The 22,132-nt window shown below is 42.0% G+C and overlaps 1 protein-coding gene across 2 annotated transcripts; it reads right to left on the bottom strand.

Annotated features, from left to right (window-relative positions):
- Positions 1–220: 220 nt before the first annotated feature.
- LOC124133570 (sex comb on midleg-like protein 2) lies at positions 221–20,928 on the bottom strand. 2 transcript variants are annotated; one of them, XM_046498011.2, is made up of 12 exons: positions 20,852–20,928; positions 19,277–19,357; positions 18,515–18,585; positions 15,965–16,199; positions 15,202–15,290; positions 13,823–14,066; positions 11,996–12,226; positions 10,026–10,226; positions 7,995–8,165; positions 6,455–6,589; positions 5,752–5,900; positions 221–4,495 (listed from the first exon to the last, which is right to left on the bottom strand). In XM_046498011.2, the coding sequence occupies exons 1-12, from the start codon at positions 20,892–20,894 to the stop codon at positions 4,367–4,369; spliced, it is 1,779 nt and encodes a 592-aa protein (XP_046353967.1). In that variant the 5' UTR covers positions 20,895–20,928; the 3' UTR covers positions 221–4,366. The 2 variants fall into 2 exon arrangements, with proteins under 2 accessions (XP_046353967.1, XP_046353969.1); XM_046498013.2 differs by having other exon boundaries at positions 20,848–20,915.
- Positions 20,929–22,132: the final 1,204 nt, after the last annotated feature.

Here is a 22,132-nt window from a genome sequence, read left to right as displayed (position 1 = left end):
CAATCATAACTCTCTTAAATTACGGAGTCAAAGTCAAGATAAAAATGATGAGTGAGTGAGTTGAGTTTAGCGCCACTTTTAACAGTATTCCAGTCATATCGCAGCGTGTCAGCTTAATGTGGGAAGCAAGCCCGAAGTGATGAAGGTCTGAGACGTTTACCACTTCGGTGAAACCCACGAGCACCGGTCCGGTGCTGACAAACCTAGAAACACAATCAAGGCGAACCGGGATTCAAACCCACAACCATAGGTTTCTGGCGTGCCCAAGGGACGCAAATCTGCACAGCGAATCGCGGTGCCTTAGACGACTGGGCCACCCGTGCCCCCGAAAAAATGATGAAAATAATTTACTTTCTCACATCGTCCCTTAAATACGACCACTGTCCATTATTTGCAATGTCTTCTTTCAAGCGCTCAAGAATTTAATTTTCTTGAATTAATAGTTATTTTCATTATTAAGTTTCCTGTTACGAGTGTAAACCTACAACCAGTGTGCCTAGAATAGCCCATCAAACAGCATATTACAAGTACAAGGAAAACAAAACAGTCGGCAGGAAAAGCTCAATACAGGGAACCTGATAGAAAAATATAAGCATACAAAGCAGTAAGCTGTAAAATGGAAACTTGCATAGCAAACTTTACAACTCGCACAAAATTTACATGTGTAAACAAGTGTCAAAATAGGTAATAAATTAATCCTTGCATTCAGACACATCCAAATCAGTGCAGCAATAAATATGAGGTAAAAGAATGAATATCATTAATGTGTAAGTCTCACCATAGAAGGCGTTACAATTCCTGATCCAATGTAAACGGTTACCAGAGACCAACAATGTTCTTTATACTGGCAGACATAAAGTTCATTTCTGCACACAGAAATGAAGACGTGTGGAATTGCTACCATATTCCTCACAAAACAGACCCAATATTCATATTCAGATCTTTCAATGTATCTACATTGCTTAAGGTCTTGATAAGGGATATATAATTGATTCTGTATCTCTGAAATATAAACCTCAGAGTTTAATGTGGTCATATACTAATGGGCCTCAAGAAGGGAACTTGTAGACTTATAGTAAATATAGGTTCACAGTCATGTCAAAACAGTCAACCCTTGTAAGGTGGCTAATAATAGTGGGTGAGTGAGTGAGTGAGTGATTTGGATATGATGCTGTTTTTAGCAATATTTAACACATTATACCCATGTGGGGAATCGAACCTGGGCCTTCAGCGTGACGAGTGAGCGCTTTAACCACTAGACTACCCTCTCCTCAACATGTTTGAGCAATACATATGGCTGTGATATTGCTGATACAATGTTAAATTTTAACTCACTCACTCTCTATCTGTTCCCTTATTAATTTATTTCAGTATATGTCACCTTGCAAGAACTGAATAACAGATTGCAAAATGTTAAAAATTTTCTCAATCAGGAATCTGGTCTGGATTTTATCAGATCACATTAAGAATAAAATCAAATTAAGCATTTTTTATAATATTAACATCAGCTACCACCTGGCTACATTTCTCCTCTAAGACAGGACAATGTTATAAGTTATCAAATGAGATTCACATGACTTCTTAGCAACAGTTTAATACTAGATAACAGTGCACCATGACATCAGGGCAGTGATTCTAGACATAGCACGACAGTATTGCACTTACATGTACAACAGTCACATTTGCACAGAATATAGGTCAGGCCATTATAAATTAAATATTAGAATTTCATCCCTTCCGGTCAAAAACAACCCTCTTATTGTCTTATTGTCCCGAAATACCTACAGGCAAAGAAAAATGCTATACATTCTTTCTTGTTGATGAGACTTTTCTTGTCCAACAAAACAGCCCTGCTTTGTGTGAATCACACCCGTCGACAGTCAACACACACAGATGCCTTCAAGTGTTTGTTATTAAGATAAAACATACAAAGTAAAATGCCTCCCATCTAAAATTAATTTTGTGGAAATTGGGATGAAAATATATTAATTAATTTATTGAGGCCGTATTTGACATTATACTACCATCTAAAGGAGTTAGTACTAAAAATAAGATTGTCAAAACAAGGCCATATTAATACTTGCAATGGTTAATCTGGGATGACAACTTTGACATGTGGTTCAATATTTCACCTGCGTCATATCATGATACTGTGGGAGGAAAGCCCGAAGTGCCGTAGTTCGGACACATTATCTACAACTTTGGTGAAAACTGAAAGCACAGGCTTGGTATTCATAGACCAAAGTTGGTAATCAGGGCAACACTGGGATTCAAACTCAGGATCAGCAACACTGCTGTCAATTTAGGTGAGCAATAGCAATGATCCACAAAACGATCCTCTTGCTACGATCGTCACAAGCCTACGTTAAAGTATGGGAGTGACCACCATCTTCAAACCAAACTTCAACATACAGAAACAGAGAGATGGTAATTGCAACTGACTGAACAGATGCTACTGCCTTCACTCATACAGGCGTGTCTGCCCAACACCTAGACCACACGTTCACATTATTAAGTTAACCATTAAAACCTGCCTGCATCCGTCAGACAAGTGAGTGGCCATTGCTGAACACCCATCAACAACGTTCAAATTATCTGATGGGAATTATCTGGCTTCATACCCCGATACCATACCTTTCTGTCTACAGGTCTGCTGAACACCCCATCAACAACGTTCAAATTATCTGATGGGAATTATCTGGCTTCATACCCCGATACCATACCTTTCTGTCTACTGGTCTGCCGACGCCTCCACAGGGCAGTTTCTAATATTCACGGATGAGAATGGATATTTTCCTTTTCAGCTGAAATGTCTTTTCAATGGAGCCTGGTCCATAATAAGAGGTGTTTATAGGGGGTTCATCCGAATTTAACAAACATGTGTTTACTAAAATTTGAGGAAATTTGCAGATCGAGAAGATTCTCATCCTTGAATATTCCATTTTTGATGTATGTCTTCTAACACAAAGGAATCAACATACTGTTACTTTCATTGATGAATGTGCAATACAAGAAGCCATACAAACTGGACCAAAACATAAACACAAATAAAAAATATTAATATAAAAAATGAATTAAAGCTTACAGACACTGTTAGGAGAGTACAAACACATCAGGTGGGTCAACAATACCACAGTACAAATAAATAGTCTTGCAGTGTTATAATGAAATGAAAATCTTTTGACTTGCACTTCCCTGTGTTCATCAATGTCAGCATCTGACTTATAGGAACCCACTTGACACGCTGCATACAACTTCAACATAACGGGATCCTTTGCTAACTCATTGTGTTTTAAGATCTATTCATCACTCTGTCCCCAGACATTGCTTATTAACTTCACTGAGTAAGAATAAATGTTGCTTTATCAGGAATAATGCAGTTATAGCAGCAATTAATCTACATAAATATGCTGTGCATTTTCCAGAAATTCACAGATTAAAGTGCATTCGCTATCATTTGAAATGTTAAATTGTTATTAACAAAACATGTTAAATGAAATTGCCTTTGCAATGGTGATCCATTATTCATCCATGTCATAAACTGTTGATTGCAGAATGAGAAACAAAATATTCATATATAAAAAAATCAATTCACAGCGATGATCAACCTTTGTATGTTTTGATGATTAAGCTTTTAGCCTTAACAGTATGTATGAATGAATGAATGAATGAATGAATGAATGTTGTTTTACGCCGCATCAGCAATTTTCCAGCTATTTGCGGCGACCTGAACAGTATGGACAGAACTCTTAAACACCAACACTTGTATTGTGACGTTGTGTTTGGAAACAGAATATATTTTCAACCCTTATACTTTGTTAAAAATAACCACTTTCGTCTAACTTTCCCTGAAACAACACATTTCCTTAGTAAAACCTCAAAACACGAGATCTTCTTAGATTTCAACATGACGGTCTGTACATTGTAGTGGCAGCAGTGTAGTGGCTGACTGTTGCCGGTGTTGCTGCTGCCTGGGGTGTGAGCACCACTTCCATGCAATCTGTCACCTCTCATGTCGTCCAGGCCTGGGTCCCCCACCCCCCTACCCCATGTGAAGATCCTCCCCAACACAATGAGTCTCACCCTGGTGAATGGCAGCCCTCATGACGTCCAGGCCTGGGTCCCCCACCCCCCTACCCCATGTGAAGATCCTCCCCAACACAATGAGTCTCAGGCTGGTGAATGGCAGCCTTCATGAAGTCCAGGCCTGGGTCCCCCACCCCCCTACCCCGTGTGGAGATCCTCCCCAACACAATGAGTCTCAGGCTGGTGAATGGCAGCCTTCATGAAGTCCAGGCCTGGGTCCCCCACCCCCCTACCCCGTGTGAAGATCCTCCCAACACAATGAGTCTCATCCTGGTGAATGTCAGATATATTTCCGTGTTTTTAACTTCTCCACTATGTTACACAGTTTGAGAACAGGGCCGAGTTTCAATCCCATGTACTTCATCATCATATCACTGTTGAGAAGGAGAAACGCCTTCCCGTCGATTTCCTGCAACGGAAAACAACAGCATCAATAGTAGAGAGTAAGTAAGCTTGGTTTAACACTGCTTTGAACAGCATTTCAGTTACATTATTGTACAGATTGATGTAGGAGGAAAGCCATGAGTGATGCACATCTAAGGTGAGGTGAAATGGGGTTTAACGTCGCGTCCAAGATTATTGCACTTATATAGCGACGTGCATGTGTGTGTTTTTGTGTGGCTGCTTGTACTAGTCCTGACTGATGCCGATTCATAGTGCTAGCTCACTGAGATACCATGCTGCAGTTTAACATGAATACCCCACTCAGACACAGTATACTGACTCCGAGCCGACCAGTCCTTGTTTTAGCCCCTTAATGCCGAGCGCCAGACAGGGTAACAACATGTACCATCTTTTAACGTCTTTTGATATGACGTGGCCGGGGATCGAACCCCGGACCTTCTGCTCTCTGGGCGGACGCTCTACCACTAGACCACGGAGGCGGTAGACGCACATCTTAAGATGTTAAACACGTGGGTGAGCCTCATGATTACTGCTATGGTGCTGACAAACCTAGAATCAATCAGGGCAAATCTGGGATTAAAACCCACAATCACAGGTGCCTGTTTACCCTCGTGAGTTCACAAGCAAATATTGTTTTACCCTTTCTACGCAGCTGACTTCATCACCGGAGAGGACAGCAGGATCATATTACAAATGTCTTGATTGTCTGTTGCAACACCCATACCTACTCCAGCCATGCAGTACCAGTGATGGGTATGGACCTGACTTTCATGCTGCTATCTATTTCAGTTCAACCCATGCTTGCCGTAAAAGGCGACAATGCTTGTCGTAAGAGCCGACTAACGGGATCAGGTGGTCAGGCTCGCCTACTTGGTTGATGCATATCATCGATCCCAATTGCGTGGATTGATGCTCATGATGTCAATCACTGGATGGTCTGGTCCACACTTGCTTATTTACAGACCGCCGTCATATAGCTGTAATATTGCTGAAAGCGGCGTTAAACAACAAACAAACAAAGTAATGATTCAAGTATTGCAATAGGTATCACAATATATTGCATTCATTCTTTCAACTGTCATTTGATATCACTCATAATGGAATTACCTTGTACAAGTACTTTGGACAGCTCTATAGATGTTGCTATGGTCACAGGACACAGGGACATGTTCTGACCCAGAATACCAGGTAGACACACACAAGGACCTATACCCACTCTGAATACCCTGTGTTGCAGGGAATGATTCCATATCAACTTACATGTTTCCTAAAGAGGTCTGCATGCTGCCCCAGCCCCGAGTCTGTATCACTGATGTAGCCAATGACCTCCTCTATTGACCACTCGGACGGGTCACCCGAGGGCCGACTTGGACGTACAGGAGGCTGCATGTCCCCAGTAGTGGAACTGGCTGTAAAACAACACACCAGAATTATCTACTGGATTTAAAATGAAGAGAATGCATGGCAATCTTTATCTCATCTCTGGCAATCTTTATCTCATCACTGAGTGAGTGAGTGAGTGAGTGTGTGTGTGTGTGTGTGTGTGTGTGTGTGTGTGTGTGTGAGTGAGTGAGTGAGTGAGTGAGTGAGTGAGTGAGTGAGTGAGTGAGTGAGTGAGTGAGTGAGTGAGTGAGTGAGTGAGTGAGTGAGTGAGTGTAGCAACATTCCAGCAATTTCACGGCTGGGGGGCACCAGAAATGGGCTTCACACATTGTACCCATGTCGGGAGTTGAACCCGGGTCTTGGGCGTGACGAGCGAAGGCTTTAACCATTAGGCTACCCGACCACCCCGAGTGAGTGAGTGAGTGAGTGAGTGAGTGAGTGAGTGAGTGAGTGAGTGAGTGAGAGTGAGTGCGACTGAGTGCGACTGAGTGCGACTGAGTGCGACTGAGTGCGAGTGAGCTTGCTCTCGAATATGAACCAAGTTGACTTTATACATGACTCTAACTAACAGAGTACATACCCTCAGCTTCGTATGTTGAGAATGACCGCCTGGCCAACTTTGGCGGTTTGGAACCTTTGGTGCTATCACCTGACTCTGTGGACCATCTCCTTCGGGGGCCTTTTGGGTTAGGAAATTCAAAGTGGTCTGGATCACCTACAACAGTAACAAGAACACATAATCATGATTACCATCCATATCCCCTTGCAGTAGGAAAAAAGTAGAAATATGCTGAATGTAAACTTAATAATTTCGAATTTCTCGGAAACAACATCCACTACCTCCATTCAATTTCAGGGATGAAGTTCAAATTTGCATCCATGGACAGAGCTAAAATCAAATTATTGAGAAACCATAATAAAAAAAGTCACAATTACAGTTCATAGTGAATGTATGCAACAAGTTTCATAACATAGCCTTTATTGTTTCTGAGTTCTGCTCCGAATATGATTTCAGGACAAATGGAGACATGGACGAGCCCATGGAAGGATGGATGGAGACATGGACGAACCCATGGAAGGATGGATGGAACCAATTTCAGTATCCCTGTCAACTTTGTTATGACAGAGGACAACAAAAGAAAGCTGCTCAGGGAAAAACATACAATTATGTGAGCGAGTTGCCATCAACAACGAAGCATCATTTTGTGAATCAGTGTTTGTAGAATTATGAACCCATGAGAAAATGTCTCATTTAGAGCGACGGCTCGATGTTTGAATGCAACATCATAAGCATGGCGTTTTTGTTTCAACCTAAAGATGAGAATATTTTTTCTGGTCCTCAAAATTCGGCTTATCTGCGGACATATGCGGCAGGTCCATGTACGAAGGGAGGTAACCCTGTTACTACAAAGAAACATGGACTCGACAAAGTGATGGAAGATTCAGAGTATCTATTTGCATATTCCTGCCACATTTGTCACACTTTTCATTATCTGTGAATCATTACATCAGTAAAATATATAAAGTAATAAACAACTTTCTATAATTTTGACTGTGGCACTTGTATTTGTTTCACAACACATATTCAGTGTAAAAGTCTGTGCCCTCCCCTGGAGCTGAAAATGCAGTTTGAAGGCACACTGGATTAACTCATGTCTCCCCTTGTTCAAGAGGCTGCACTGACAACGTTAGAAACTAACAGTTTTAGTCCAAAAGTCCTTATAATAACACATAGCAAAAACCTTTAAAATGGCAAATATCTACTAGTCCTTATGATACCTTAACTATTGGGCAGTTTGCAAGGACTATAGGACTAATGCCAGTTTCTAATGCTGACTGACATTTTTAATCTATGACTGAACATTGAACAGTGTTCATGGTGTTGAAAACAAGACATAATCTAGAAGGAAGCAGTTTTAAACAGTTTAAAAGAAATTCTGTTATATACCAGGGTGTCAGCTTAATGTGGGAGGAAATTGATAAAAATGTCTCATATGCAGGCCTTAGATGCATAGCACTGTGGTGAAACACACACAAGGGTATGAGGCTGACACACTAGGGATCATATCAGGGCCATTCAAGGATTCATGGCCTCAGGTGCGAGCTTGAGTATTGCCTACCTGTCATCTTGCTCTTGGAGCATTTGGGACAGCCTCCGTCGAGCGGCTGACTTGACAGGAAGCTCTCACAGCACCCCATGTCCTCCAGCAGGCGCTCCAGGAAACTCCAGAAGCTGGACACCTTCTCCACCGATATCACCCGCTTCGTCAGCGTCCGGGACCCATGGTTAGCTGCAAACAGTCGAGTGAGTTGGCTTTAACACTACTTTGAACCGAGTTATATTATGTTGGACACCTTCTCCACCGATATCACCCACTTCGTCAGTGTGCGAGACCTGTAGTTAGCTGCAAACACAGCGACAGTTACTTCAACACTATTTTGAACCGAGTTATATTATATTGCGTCAGCTCCACCGATATCACCTGCTTCGTCAGCGTCCGGGACCCGTAGTTAGCTGCAAACACAGCGACAGTTACTTCAACACTACTCTGAACCTTGAGTTATCTTATGTTGCGTCACCTCCACATTAATGAGTGAGAGTGAGTATGGGAGACACTTGAGTTGGGCATCACATATTGAACCCATGTGGGAAATAAAACACAGGACTTCGGCATGATGAGTGAATGATTAAGGCACTTGGCTACCCGGGGCTTGAAAAATCCACTCGTCCCCTCGTACTGACAAGTGGCTGCATGTGCAGAAGGAAAGAAGTGAAGAAACATTTCACTACTGGGCGAGTACATTTATTTCAATCGTATTAATACATCTCTAATAGTTTTAAAAATAATATGCAGGATAATGTCTAACCTAAACCTGGGTTCCTATGTTATCTTATGGGGTACTCATGTTATCACATGGAGCATCTATATGTTATCTCATGGAATACTGGTACCAATATTATCTCATGGCATACTGGGTACCTATATTATCTCATGGCATACTGGGTACCTATGTTATCCCATGGAATACTGGGTACCTATGTTATCCCATGGAATACTGGGTACCTATGTTATCCCATGGAATACTGGGTACCTATGTTATCCCATGGAATACTGGGTACCTATGTTATCCCATGGAATACTGGGTACCTATGTTATCCCACGGAATACTGGGTACCTATGTTATCTTACCCGTGAAGAACCAGGGTGGAATAGGTCTTCAGCAAACCATGCTTGCCGTAAAAGGCGACTAATGGGATCGGGTGGTCAGGCTCGCTGACTGGGTTGATGCATGTCATCGTATCCCAATAGCATGGATCGATGCTCATGATGTCAATCACTGGATTGTCTGGTCCAGAATTGATTATTTACAGACCACCGTCATACAGCTGGAATACTGCTGAGTGCTGCGTTAAACAAAAAAACAAACAAAACCTATGTTATCTCATGGAGTAATGGGTACCTATTTCTGACTCCTCGGTGACATACAATTTATGGTGGGAAACTATTCTGCCACTGATTCTCTAGGCAAACTAAGCTCTGCTACAGCAGTTCACAGCAAAACGCTGCTACAGCGACCTTGCTATTGCCCTCCTTCACCGCTAACCTGAGTCTTTTCACCCCAGTTCATCCCAACATCACGTACCTGTCACAATGACCTTGACATCACCCACAGTTCACCCCAACATCTCGTACCTGCCACAACGACCTTGCCATTGCCCTCCTTCACCGCTAACCTGAGTTGTTACCCCAGTTTATCCCGACATCTCGTACCTGCCACAACGACCTTGCCATTGCCCTCCTTCACCGCTAACCTGAGTTGTTACCCCAGTTTATCCCGACATCACGTACCTGCCACAACGACCTTGCCACCACCCACAGTTCACCCCGCCATCACGTACCTGCCACAACGACCTTGCCACCACCCACAGTTCACCCCGACATCACGTACCTGCCACAACGACCTTGCCACCACCCACAGTTCACCCCGCCATCACGTACCTGCCACAACGACCTTGCCACCACCCACAGTTCACCCCGCCATCACGTACCTGCCACAACGACCTTGACATCGCCCACAGTTCACCCCGCCATCACGTACCTGCCACAACGACCTTGCCACCACCCACAGTTCACCCCGCCATCACGTACCTGCCACAACGACCTTGCCATTGCCCTCCTTCACCATGTTGTAGATGACCCTCTCCTGCAGGGAGCAGTCGATCAAACCCTGCACCACCTCGCGCAGGATCCTCGTCAAGCTGCCAGGGCCGTAGTGACTAGGTAGTTGTAATGTCTTGCGGGGGTTGAGGTAGTTCCCCAGTCGACACGTGGGGTTCACATACACACATACTGGGAACAGAAGGAAAGTTGGTGATTTTACTGATAATTAAAAAAATCCATTTTTTGCAAAATAGATCTTGTGAAAAGAAATGACAATTTATAAGAGTTAAAACCTGTCTGGATCAAAGTAAGTCTGTGGGAGAGACAAACTTCCTTTCCTGATGCTGTTATTACACTATGATGTCGTACAAAGAGAACACTTTAACCTTGATTACCGATCAATAGTATCAATTTCAGTTAGGAATATTGATAGTTTCGATTGTATTTACAATTTCAATAAAATTCACGCAATGCTGTCCAAATTTGTTTTTCTTTTGATCATGAGTAATTTACACATGGTAAATCTTAAATTATTAGGAAAGAGAAAAAACAAATCAGTCATATCTCAAACTTTACTTTTTATTTGTTGTTATGGTTATCATATTCAAAGGAAACTTCAGTTCCAAGGCTTAATTCAACTTTAAAATCCATCTAAAATGATACACTGAAAACTACTGATATTTATCGCAATAGTTTTTGCAATATCAATAGTTATCGCAATAGTGATTTCCAGACCAATAGTCACCCCTAATTAAAAGCACCTGTTCATAAGTAATAGCTATTCTAAAATATATCAGCTCAAGATATTGTGCTTAATTTAGCTTGTGGAAAAGTATTCAGTGTCACGACAGTCATCACTCGTTAGTAAACACAGCGGCCATTTGATTGCAAGTTGAACTCCATGCACGTCAGCAGAGTGGAGAGTTGTGATGGGTGGCATAGAGTATAGCAAATCGTAGCATAGATAGCTCCGCATATCCGATTTTGCTGTGAGGAGCCTGTTACGTGTGGGAGGAAGGGAGGTAACTGAATCTAAACTAATGTACAGGGCAGATCCTGAGAGATCATCAGTAAGTACTGTTTGATATTGATAAAACATACAAAGAGCAAGAGTACTAGACACCACATCAAAACTATTGTTTCTTTTAAGTGATAGGTGAATCGAGCTGCTTTTAATACTCAGTTGTACAGTTATTCCATTCACTGCACAATGAAAATACCACTGAAAATAAGAAGTGTCAAAATGTTAAAACTGTGCCATTCTTGACAAGACAATTGCATATCTATGATGAATCTCTGCCTCATCGTTCCGACAACATTTTGTAACTAATTGATTAGATTGTCACCTGTTGCAGTGCTCCGTGAGGAGCTTGTGTCTGGCTCGGAGACGGTGATAAATGTCCCTACATCTCACCTGTTGCAGTGCCCTGTGAGGAGCTTGTGTCTGGCTCGGAGATGGTGATAAATGTCCCTACATCTCACCTGTTGCAGTGCCCTGTGAGGAGCTTGTGTCTGGCTCAGAGACGGTGATAAATGTCCCTACATCTCACCTGTTGCAGTGCTCTGTGAGGAGCTTGTGTCTGGCTCGGAGATGGTGATAAATGTCCCTACATCTCACCTGTTGCAGTGCTCTGTGAGGAGCTTGTGTCTGGCTCGGAGACGGTGATAAATGTCCCTACATCTCACCTGTTGCAGTGCTCTGTGAGGAACTTGTGTCTGGCTCAGAGACGGTGATAAATGTCCCTACATCCCACCTGTTGCAGTGCTCTGTGAGGAACTTGTGTCTGGCTCAGAGACGGTGATAAATGTCCCTACATCCCACCTGTTGCAGTGCTCTGTGAGGAACTTGTGTCTGGCTCAGAGACGGTGATAAATGTCCCTACATCCCACCTGTTGCAGTGCTCTGTGAGGAACTTGTGTCTGGCTCAGAGACGGTGATAAATGTCCCTACATCTCACCTGTTGCAGTGCTCTGTGAGGAGCTTGTGTCTGGCTCGGAGACGGTGACGACAGGTGAGGCAGCCTCCCGGGGAGACAACTGCTGCTTCTCGGGGGACACTGACGGACTAGTGGGGCTGGGCTGGGGGGTGCGACTGTGGGAGGAGGAGTTGGTGATGGGGAGGGGCTGTGGAACTGTCAGCTGGAGGGAAGAGTCTTTCATCATCTTGTTGATCTTGTATTGGGGCACCCCTGGTGAGAATACAGACACATCAAAGCAACTGAATGACATAAATCACAGGCAGGGAATTGGAATAGAGAGAAGGTGATTGCAATTCAACAGAAGATTATCACCACTGGTCAAACAGTGCATGCAGAGTTTGCACAGTACCATAAACACACAGGCACACCAAGGTTTGCACAGTACCATGAACACACAGGAACACCAAGGTTTGCACAGTACCATGAACACATAGGAACACCAAGGTTTGCACAGTACCATGAACACACAGGAACACCAAGATTTGCACAGTACCATGAACACACAGGAACACCAAGGTTTGCACAGTACCATGAACACACAGGAACACCAAGGTTTGCACAGTACTATGGATCCACTGAGTGGACCAATGTTCGCACAGTACCATGGATCCACTGAGTGGGCCAATATTTGCACAGTACCATGGATACACTGAGTGGGCAAATGATCACACAGTACCATCGATCCACTGAGTGGGCCAATGTTTGCACTGTATCATGGATCCACTGAATGGGCCAATGTTTGCACAGTACTATGGATCCACTGAGTGGACCAATGTTCGCACAGTACCATGGATCCACTGAGTGGGCCAATATTTGCACAGTACCATGGATACACTGAGTGGGCAAATGATCGCACAGTACCATCGATCCACTGAGTGGGCCAATGTTTGCACCGTATCATGGATCCACTGAATGGGCCAATGTTTGCACAGTACGATGGATCCACTGAGTGGGCCAATGTTTGCACCGTATCCTGGATCCACTGAGTGGGCCAATGTTTGCACAGTACGATGGATCCACTGAGTGGGCCAATGTTTGAACAGTACCATGGATCCACTGAGTGGGCCAATATTTGCACAGTACCATGGATACACTGAGTGGGCAAATGATTGCACAGTACGATGGATCCACTGAGTGGGCCAATGTTTGAACAGTACCATGGATCCACTGAGTGGGCCAATGTTTGCACAGTACGATGGATCAACTGAGTGGGCCAATGTTTGAACAGTACCATGGATCCACTGAGTGGGCCAATATTTGCACAGTACCATTGATCCACTGAGTGGGCCAATATTTGCACAGTACCATGGATACACTGAGTGGGCAAATGATTGCACAGTACCATGGACAGATACAGAGGCCCACAGACATGTTTGCATGTGTGTTGTTTTACACCATAGTAATATCACAGAAGCCTGCAAACAATATGGGCAAGGAGGCGTAACCTCAACGAGCACGCACATTATGACAACCATGAATGAGTACTTATGCCAGAGACCCAGAAGGTCTTCAGCAACCCATTCTTGCTGTAAAAGGCGACTATGCTTGTTGTAAGAGGTGACTAACAGGATCAGGTGGTCAGGCTTGCTGACTTGGTTGATGCATGTCACCATATCCTAATTGCATAGATCAATGCTCATGATGTCAATTACTGGATTGTCTGGTCCAGACTCAATTATTTACAGACCGCCTTCATATAGCTGGAATATATGCTGTGTGTGGCGTTAAACAACAAACAAACAAAAACATAACCAGGAGCAAAACTACCTCACGATCTAACTGCCACAGTCAAAACACAGCCCTCACCTTTCTGCCCTGGAGGTTGCAAGGGGTGACCACTCTGTGCACACCAGCCCACAGGGAAGATGTCCCGGAAGTCATATCTACACCAGTAGTCGAAGGCCCCCCTCCATCCATCAAAGGTGACGTGTATCTGGTCCACATTGATTGCTCCCACAGTGGCAGGGCAGATCAACTGGGGGTTTTTCCGGTCCACGGCCTCCAACTTCTGACCAACCTTAAACTCATTTGTCTTTGGCATTGATGGTTCCTGTTATTAAAAAAATGTCATCAATAAGATGGTTTACTAGTCTTAACATTATGGTTTCAAACCAGCGCTCAATCAGCACAACCTGGCTTTTATTATGAATACATGATACGTTAAGCTGAACTGCATTTCTCAATCATGTTCTATTCTGTCATGTGGACTTCCAACCCGCATCTTCCCGATGCAAGAGAGTTTCCATCCTTGCCGAACTAGGCTGGGATTATGGAGTTACATTTTGGCTGGACTAACGAAATCGAAATCCGGTTCGTAAACTGTCATGCAGAGTTCGGTCGATTGCAGAGTTTGGTCGATTGCAGGATTTGCAAAGCATGTGCATCGCCAACTCGTTGTCAACAGATATTTTCCAAATCGTTTCATGTTTTAATTAAGGTGCTCACGTGATTTGATGTACTTCGCGAAGTAAGAACCGTTTTATCACAAAATAGATCTTGATGGTCTATCAGATCATCTTGACTGGGCGCCACCATTTTGTTTGAAACAAATGCATGTGATACGAGAGGTGGAATCTGATTGGTACATATGGGAGAGGCATAGAATGGACATAACTCGTAACAGCTACTGGTGGCGCTACGATCGAGCCCAGGAATTCCAGGCTAGTTCGGCAAGGGTGGAAACTGGACTTGTAAAGTCAGTTAATGCTCTTGCCTCGGGAAGATGTCCAACCCATTGCTTACAAACAAATCTTTATTTTAACATAGGCCAAATTCTGAGCTTAACATACTGCACGATTTGATTACAAAATATGGATCTCTGTGTGAAACTTAAGGCGGCAATGATAAGTAAAAATGCCTATGTTTTATTCCATTTGTCACACAACAAATGCATGCCATTTATTTTGTGTCCTGCTGATAGAGAAAGGTTAGAAGCTTACATTATTCACAGTACAGATTATCATTGTTCCTCATTAGCTGCTGAGTCAGCACTATCTACCAGGACCTTCTGCTTCACACAACGATTTAGAGTAAGCAATGAGAAGCACAATTTCTCTGGCTGTTTGTAGAGACAAATATATACCAAATGGCCCAATCACTGAGCTTGTTGCTAAAGTAAGTAGCTCAAAATAGTCTTCATGTCATACTCCTATAATAAAAACAACCAGACAAAACTGTGCACATACCTTTTTGAAACATCTATCGGGGGCTATTTCTGCACCATTTAACGACCGTTTCAGGAACATAGGCCACGAGGAGGGGTTTGCTCTGAAACCTGGAAAACAAAAAAATGTCACTAAGATTTTGATTCTTATATGGTTTAACACCGCTTTTAGCAATATCCCACAATATCATGACGGGGAACAGCGGAAATGGGCCTCATACATTGTGCCCCAGTTGGGAATTAGCCCTGTCCTTTAATGTGATGAGCAAACGCTTTAACCTCCAGCCTACCCTAAGCCCCTATTCTGACTGGAACTCAATGGGCACATCAGGGACAACAGGTGAGGTGATGGGGTTTAACGTCGCGTCCAGGATTATTGCACTTATATAGCGACGTGCATGTACGTGTGTGTGTTTGTGTGGCTGCTTGTACTAGTCCGGACTGATGCCGATTTATAGTGCTAGCTCACTGAGATACCATGCTGCAGTTTAACATGAATATCCCACTCAGACACAGTATACTGACTCCGAGCCGACCAGTCCTTGTTTTAGCCCCTTAATGCCGAGCGCCAGACAGGGTAACAACATGTACCATCTTTTAACGTCTTTTGGTATGACGCGGCTGGGGATCGAACCCCGGACCTTCCGCTCTCCGGACGGACGCTCTACCACTAGACCACGGATGCGGCCCAGGAACAACAGTCAACAGCATAGCAAATGTACCCAGTTCTTACATGTCATTAATTGAAAGGAGTTTTATTCTCATCCATGCTTATCTCCCTTTACCTAGAGGGGGCTGCAGCAGACCGCCATGTTTTTCACAGTAACCAATAGGGTGTAGGTCACCAGCATCTACCAGCCGCCAGAAGTCATTCTTGTTGTCACTGCCGTCAAGTCGCAACCTCAGACGTGGGCCCTGAATTCCCACGACTGTTGCTACACAGATGGACGTCAAATTGCGAGGGTCGGCAGCTTCCAGCTTGTGGTTCACCTTGAACTCATTTACTGGTGGGACTGCAGACTGAAACGTGAAATGATACCGTTATTTCCTGATCACTACTGAAACTGAATATACGAACAACAGAATCAAAATGAATGAATATTATCACTTTTTGTTAATGGTAAAATGTACAAAATCCACTAGGTTTTGTTTATTGTTTACACGCAGCAATATTCCAGCTATCTGACTGCTGCTTGTGAAAAACAGAGTCTGGGTCAGACAATCCAGTGATTGATATTATGAATATACGAACAAAGAACAACAGAATCAAAATGAATTAAAATTATCACTTTTTGTTAACATGGTTAATGGTAAAATGTACAAAATCCACTATGTTTTGTTTATTGTTCCAACTTAACATGCAGCAATATTCTCGCTATCTGACTGCGGCTTGTAAATAATAGAGTCTTGGTCAGACAATCCAGTGATTGATATTATGAATATACGAACAACAAACAACAGAATCAAAATGAATGAAAATCATCATTTGTTTTTGTTAATGGTAAAATATACAAAATCCACTATGTTTTGTTTATTGTTCAACTTTACACGCAGCAATATTCAAGCTATCTGACTGCAGCTTGTAAATAATAGAGTCTGGGTCAGACAATCCAGTGATTGATATTATGAATATACGAACAACGAACAACAGAATCAAAATGAATGAAAATCATCATTTTTTTTTTGTTAATGGTAAAATGTACAAAATCCACTACTTTTGTTTATTATTCCAACTTTACACGCAGCAATATTCCTGCAATGTGACTGCGGCTTGTAAATAATCGAGTTTGGGTCTGACAATCCATTGATTGATATTACAAGTAACGTCCAATGCCATGAGATGCCAACCCTATTTGGAGCTTTGGTGAAATCAGTGGGGTAAAAAGTGTAAGTTCATGTGAAAACGAGTAATGTTAAGAGTACCATGCCATGATCTGTTTTTTTATTCAACATTTTCGTTCGGCCTATATGTACGTGAGCGAGTATGGTTTTATGCTGCTTTTAGCAATATCACAGTGAGAGACACCAGAAATGGGCTTCCCCCATTGTACTCTTGTCGTGAATCGAACCCGGGTCTTCAGCGTGACAAGCGAACACCCTTACCACTAGGCTACCCCCAACCGCCCCTCTAGGTACGTGAAACATGCGTTCACATTCATTGACGCCAGTAATGAAGCTGCATACACAAGTCACACGATTTTAAAAACAGGGTGATAAAGCTCAAAATAAGCAGAAAAAATTACTCTGCTTGCGTTGTATCATTAAATATGACTTAACCTAAAAATTGAAAATCAATCGAAACATAAAAAAGGGACATCAACACGAAAAAGTTCTCAAAAATAGAACTTCCAATAACGTCGTGGACAACCTCATAAGCAGCATCCATTGGGGCCACATTTAAAAAAACATGTATTTTGAATATCTTTGGGAATCATAGATTACAAATCACTTAAGAAAGCATTTAATTGAAGCTGTTGTGTGGGGCAAGCCCAAAATCCCCCTGTTATTTTGGCGAGGTGAAAAAAAATGGCGTTGGAAACACTGCATTCATGCCGATACACGTAGTCCGAGCTCCACACATTCATAAAATTCATCATGTGACAATATTGACTGTATTGAGTTCCTAAGAAATATCGGTGTACATGCAGTTAGCTCCCTGTAGAATACTTCATGTGATCGGTGTATTAATAATTTTGCTCTCTGTGATATTTTGTATATGTAAATAACTTGTGAAAGAAATGTCAAAAATAGTAATTTTGGCAGGATAAGCGTAATAGCGTAATATTTGGCCCAAAAGCGTAATTATTATGCCAAAGTGTAATGATTGGCATTTCTGCGGTTGGTTGGTTTGTTGTTTAACGCCGCACTCAGCAATATTCCAGCTATATGACGGCAGTCTGTAAATAATCGAGTCTGGAACAGACAATCCAGTGATTGATATCATGAGCATCGATCCACGCAATTTGGATCGATGACATGCATCAACCAAGTCAGCGAGCCTGACCACCCGATCACGTTAGTCGCCTTTTACGACAAGCATAGTCACCTTTTGCGGCAAGCATGGGTTGCTGAAGACCTATTCTACCCATGCTTGCCGCAAAAGGATGCAATGCTTGTCGTAAAAGGCGACTAACGTGCCACTGGAATACAATTACAAACATTCAACCAAGTCCCAGAGTTCGAACAACAGATACAGTCTCTTCTTACAGCCAGCATATGGTGCTGGGGACAATTCTAAGCCAGCAGCCCCATACAACAAGAATGGATGCTGACGACCTGCGAGGCACCAGACTCTCCTCAGGGTCACAACATCAAGTTCGCAATTTACGACCTACCTGTTTAAAACAAGAGTTTGGGGCTGCAACCTCATTGCTCTCCTTCAAATAGTGATCCCAAGAAAAGTTACCTGTGGAAAATGATACAGTAGGGTTAGAACCATTACAAATAATTGTGTGAGTAGTGGCCATGTTGAACCTGGAAACTTTGTTCAAGCACATTTCCACATAGGATCAAAAGAAGAAATGCATAATGTGAGATACGATACTGTATTCGACATAATAAGCGCATGGGGCGCTCTCAAAATTAGAAATAGGGGGCTCTTATAAGAATATAATTTTGGTGAGAAAAAAAGTAGTAAAAGTGAAAGATTGTATATTTTATAGTTAATGCTGACAGCCTGAGATGATACAAAGCAAAGTATGTGTCATACACAACAGATATATGTTCCAGAATTAAACTGCCCATAATTAAGGGTGTATATTACACATTACATAAGTCTTGTGTACATTGATCAATCGGAAGGGGTGCTAATTGGGATTGTTCATGGATCACTAGCCATTATATTAGCATATATATCGCTGTGGGCGCTTATTACGTCGAATACGGTAAGTGTAAAAATTTGAAATGATGTCACAAATAAAAATAAAACAAACATGTTCAGTTTTCTTACCATACGTTAAAAATAGATGCTCAATCACCAGCACTATTGGGAGAAAACAAATAGTCCTCTTAGATTTTCATGTGTCTTGCACTTGCAGCTGTCTACATTGTCAAACCCTGAAAATCAGTGTCACTGGATCATGCATATATCTACCCACCTCCAAATTCATATTGGTGAAAGGACCCTTTGGAGTTTGAGGTGTTGGCCATTTCTGCCTCTATAGGAAACACTTGACAGTCTGAAAACATACCAAAATACATCACTGTCATACAATGTCACTAGTCTCAAGTAAAGTCTACATCAGAGGTGTGGAAATCAAAATAAGTATTCACTTGTTGTTCAGCGGTGCACTCAGCAATATTCCAGCTACATAACGGCGGTCTGTACATAATCGAGTCTGGACCAGACATTCCAGTGATTGACTTCATACGCATCAATCTACACAATTGGGACACAATGAGATTATCAACCAAGTCAGCGAGTCTGACCAACCGATTCGTCACCTGTTAGGGCAAGCATGGGCATTGTATACCTGGATCTTCACTGGTCTCATAGTGATAACTAATGTTATGGCTTTGCACAGGTGAATTGTATGAAAGTGACCATTTTGAGGAATATATACACGATTGTTGACATTCCTCATGCTCTGTTTCAAAGTACATATATACATTCACTTCAATGATAGAACATACCTATCAAGCCTTTGATGAAAAGACATAGAGAGGTCCCTAAATAATGAATTGAAGAAATGGATCAGTAGTTGATGCGGGCTCTCAAGCCACAGATTGAACTTTATTGTTTGATATAACAAAATAGAGTATATTGAATTACAATGTTATGGCAGAAAATGATATTGATATGTACAGTATCAATCTTCAATTTAGTGCATCCTGTAAAAATCTAATTCAGTAGCTAACAACAATAATGAGGTCTTACAGTCCAGGCAGGACCCTACATCTCCTCTTGACTGTCAGACCCAACCATGACTCTCCACTATAATATATATTCAGATAATATTATTGTTCGCAACAGATACATTGTCAGTGATATATAATATATTTGAACATGCAAAATGCTACAAATTCATAATGGTATCAGTCAAGCCATGACCAATAGTTAATTTCAGTTACTCTATCAAATATTGATTACAACCTGTACTAGATTAATTTCGTTCAATTCAGTCATGATAACAATCGTAAGTGTGGATGAAGCTTGTGGAAATAACACACTGTGTTTAAAATACGTCAAGTTGCTAAACTACTACCTCCGTGTAACGTTCTCATGTTTGGCATCTCCACATATATACTTTGTCTGAGAAATTCTATATTACAGCATATGTTCCACAGTCCATGTTTCACGCGCCTTGGTCGGTCTTAGTCTCATCGTGCAACTGGCATTTAAAGTTTTATCTAAACATGGCGGTTGAAAATCGACTGGTAGACCCACGAGTTAAAAAAGTTCAAAACCGCAAGAAAACAAAAGTATATGTAAATAAAAAGCACACAATAAAACATCACATCTGATATGTTGTCATTTAGTGACGAATGGTCAAGTTGTCCTAGACGCTGATAACATCAATATTGATTCGAAGAATTTACATCTTGGTAATGGCTTCAAATTATCTCTGTTTAATCTGCTACACTTTACAACATTCGGGATCTACCTTCACAGAACCGTAGGAAAGTTTCTCGGATACCTTTTTCCAAACATTTCCTAAACTGTTATTACCTACAAATATTACTATTCACTTGAACACAGTCATCCCGGCTTCGCATCAACAACAAGCCGCCATTTTATTTACTCATCAGTGACGCGAGAATGCGCGTGGGTAGTGTTTTCACGACAACTATCTAACAGTTGTATTGATTTCAATGTGTTTGTCTTGTAAGTGCGACGAAAGTAAATGTACGTGAATTTTTCTAATTGCCATGGAAACGTCTGACAAAATCATAATGTTGAAGGTCAAAGTATTTTTAATTTCTAGAGTATTCGTACGAATATCTCACCAGCGATCACGCAACTATATGGAAAAGGCTGCGAATGATCAATTTACTTTAAAACCAATCGAGCGTTTTCTAATTGTGCAAATGCGATGATTCATTTGAGAGCAATGCTTTATAATAAATCATTTCAGCTGAAGCGCATTCGCTAGCATGTCCTAATTCACTGAAAAGATTTGTGAATGATTATGTTCAATAAAGAGGCAAATATATATTTTCTATGCATCATATATAATATTCGCAATGTTAAAATATGCAACAAATAATAGAAATAGAATAAGAAATTTATTGAAATTATTGGTTCAATAGTTTAATTTCACTTTATTCTTTTGTTTGTTATGCGAATATTGATCTTCACAAATTCCGAAAATAGATAAAAACATATACCACCGAAAAAATATAATATATGTTTCCACATAAGATTTGATGCAACCCATATGAGCTCTAGTATGGTGCTGACAACCCCAGAAACACAATCGGAGTGAACAGGGATTCGAACCCACGATCATAGGTTTCAGCGTGCCCAAGGGACGCAACTCCGCACAATTAAACGACTGGGCCACACGTGCCCCCTGGTCAGTGGTGGACCCAGAGGAGCTCTTTAAAATCCTGGATCCGCCCCTGCGGGTTATTGTGATTTGAAATAATCGCGTCTGGACCAGACAATCCAGTGATTGACATCATGAACATCGATCCATTTGGATACGACGACATGCATCAACCAAGTGAGCGAGCCTGAACACCCAATCCCGTTAGTCGCCTTTTACGGTTGGTTGGTTTGATTTTTAACGCCGCACTCAGCAATGTCCCAGCTATATGACGGCGGTCTGTAAATAATCGAGTCTGGACCAACATAAGAAAGCTAAAAGACGTAATACTTCAGCTGATTGGGCAAATTTTAGGCTGTTAAGAAATAAAGTAGTCGACTATGTCCGTAAGGCAAAGAAGGCACATGCATCTAATATTGATGCTGTAATAATTAGTTCTCATGGTACAAAGACTTGGTGGCGTTT

The sequence above is a fragment of the Haliotis rufescens genome, unplaced genomic scaffold, assembly GCF_023055435.1.
Source record: "Haliotis rufescens isolate VD_foot unplaced genomic scaffold, xgHalRufe1.0.p SCAF_5, whole genome shotgun sequence".
Taxonomy (NCBI): domain Eukaryota; kingdom Metazoa; phylum Mollusca; class Gastropoda; order Lepetellida; family Haliotidae; genus Haliotis; species Haliotis rufescens.
Note: the sequence above shows the minus strand (reverse complement) of the source record. Positions and strands in the feature narration are given on the sequence as shown.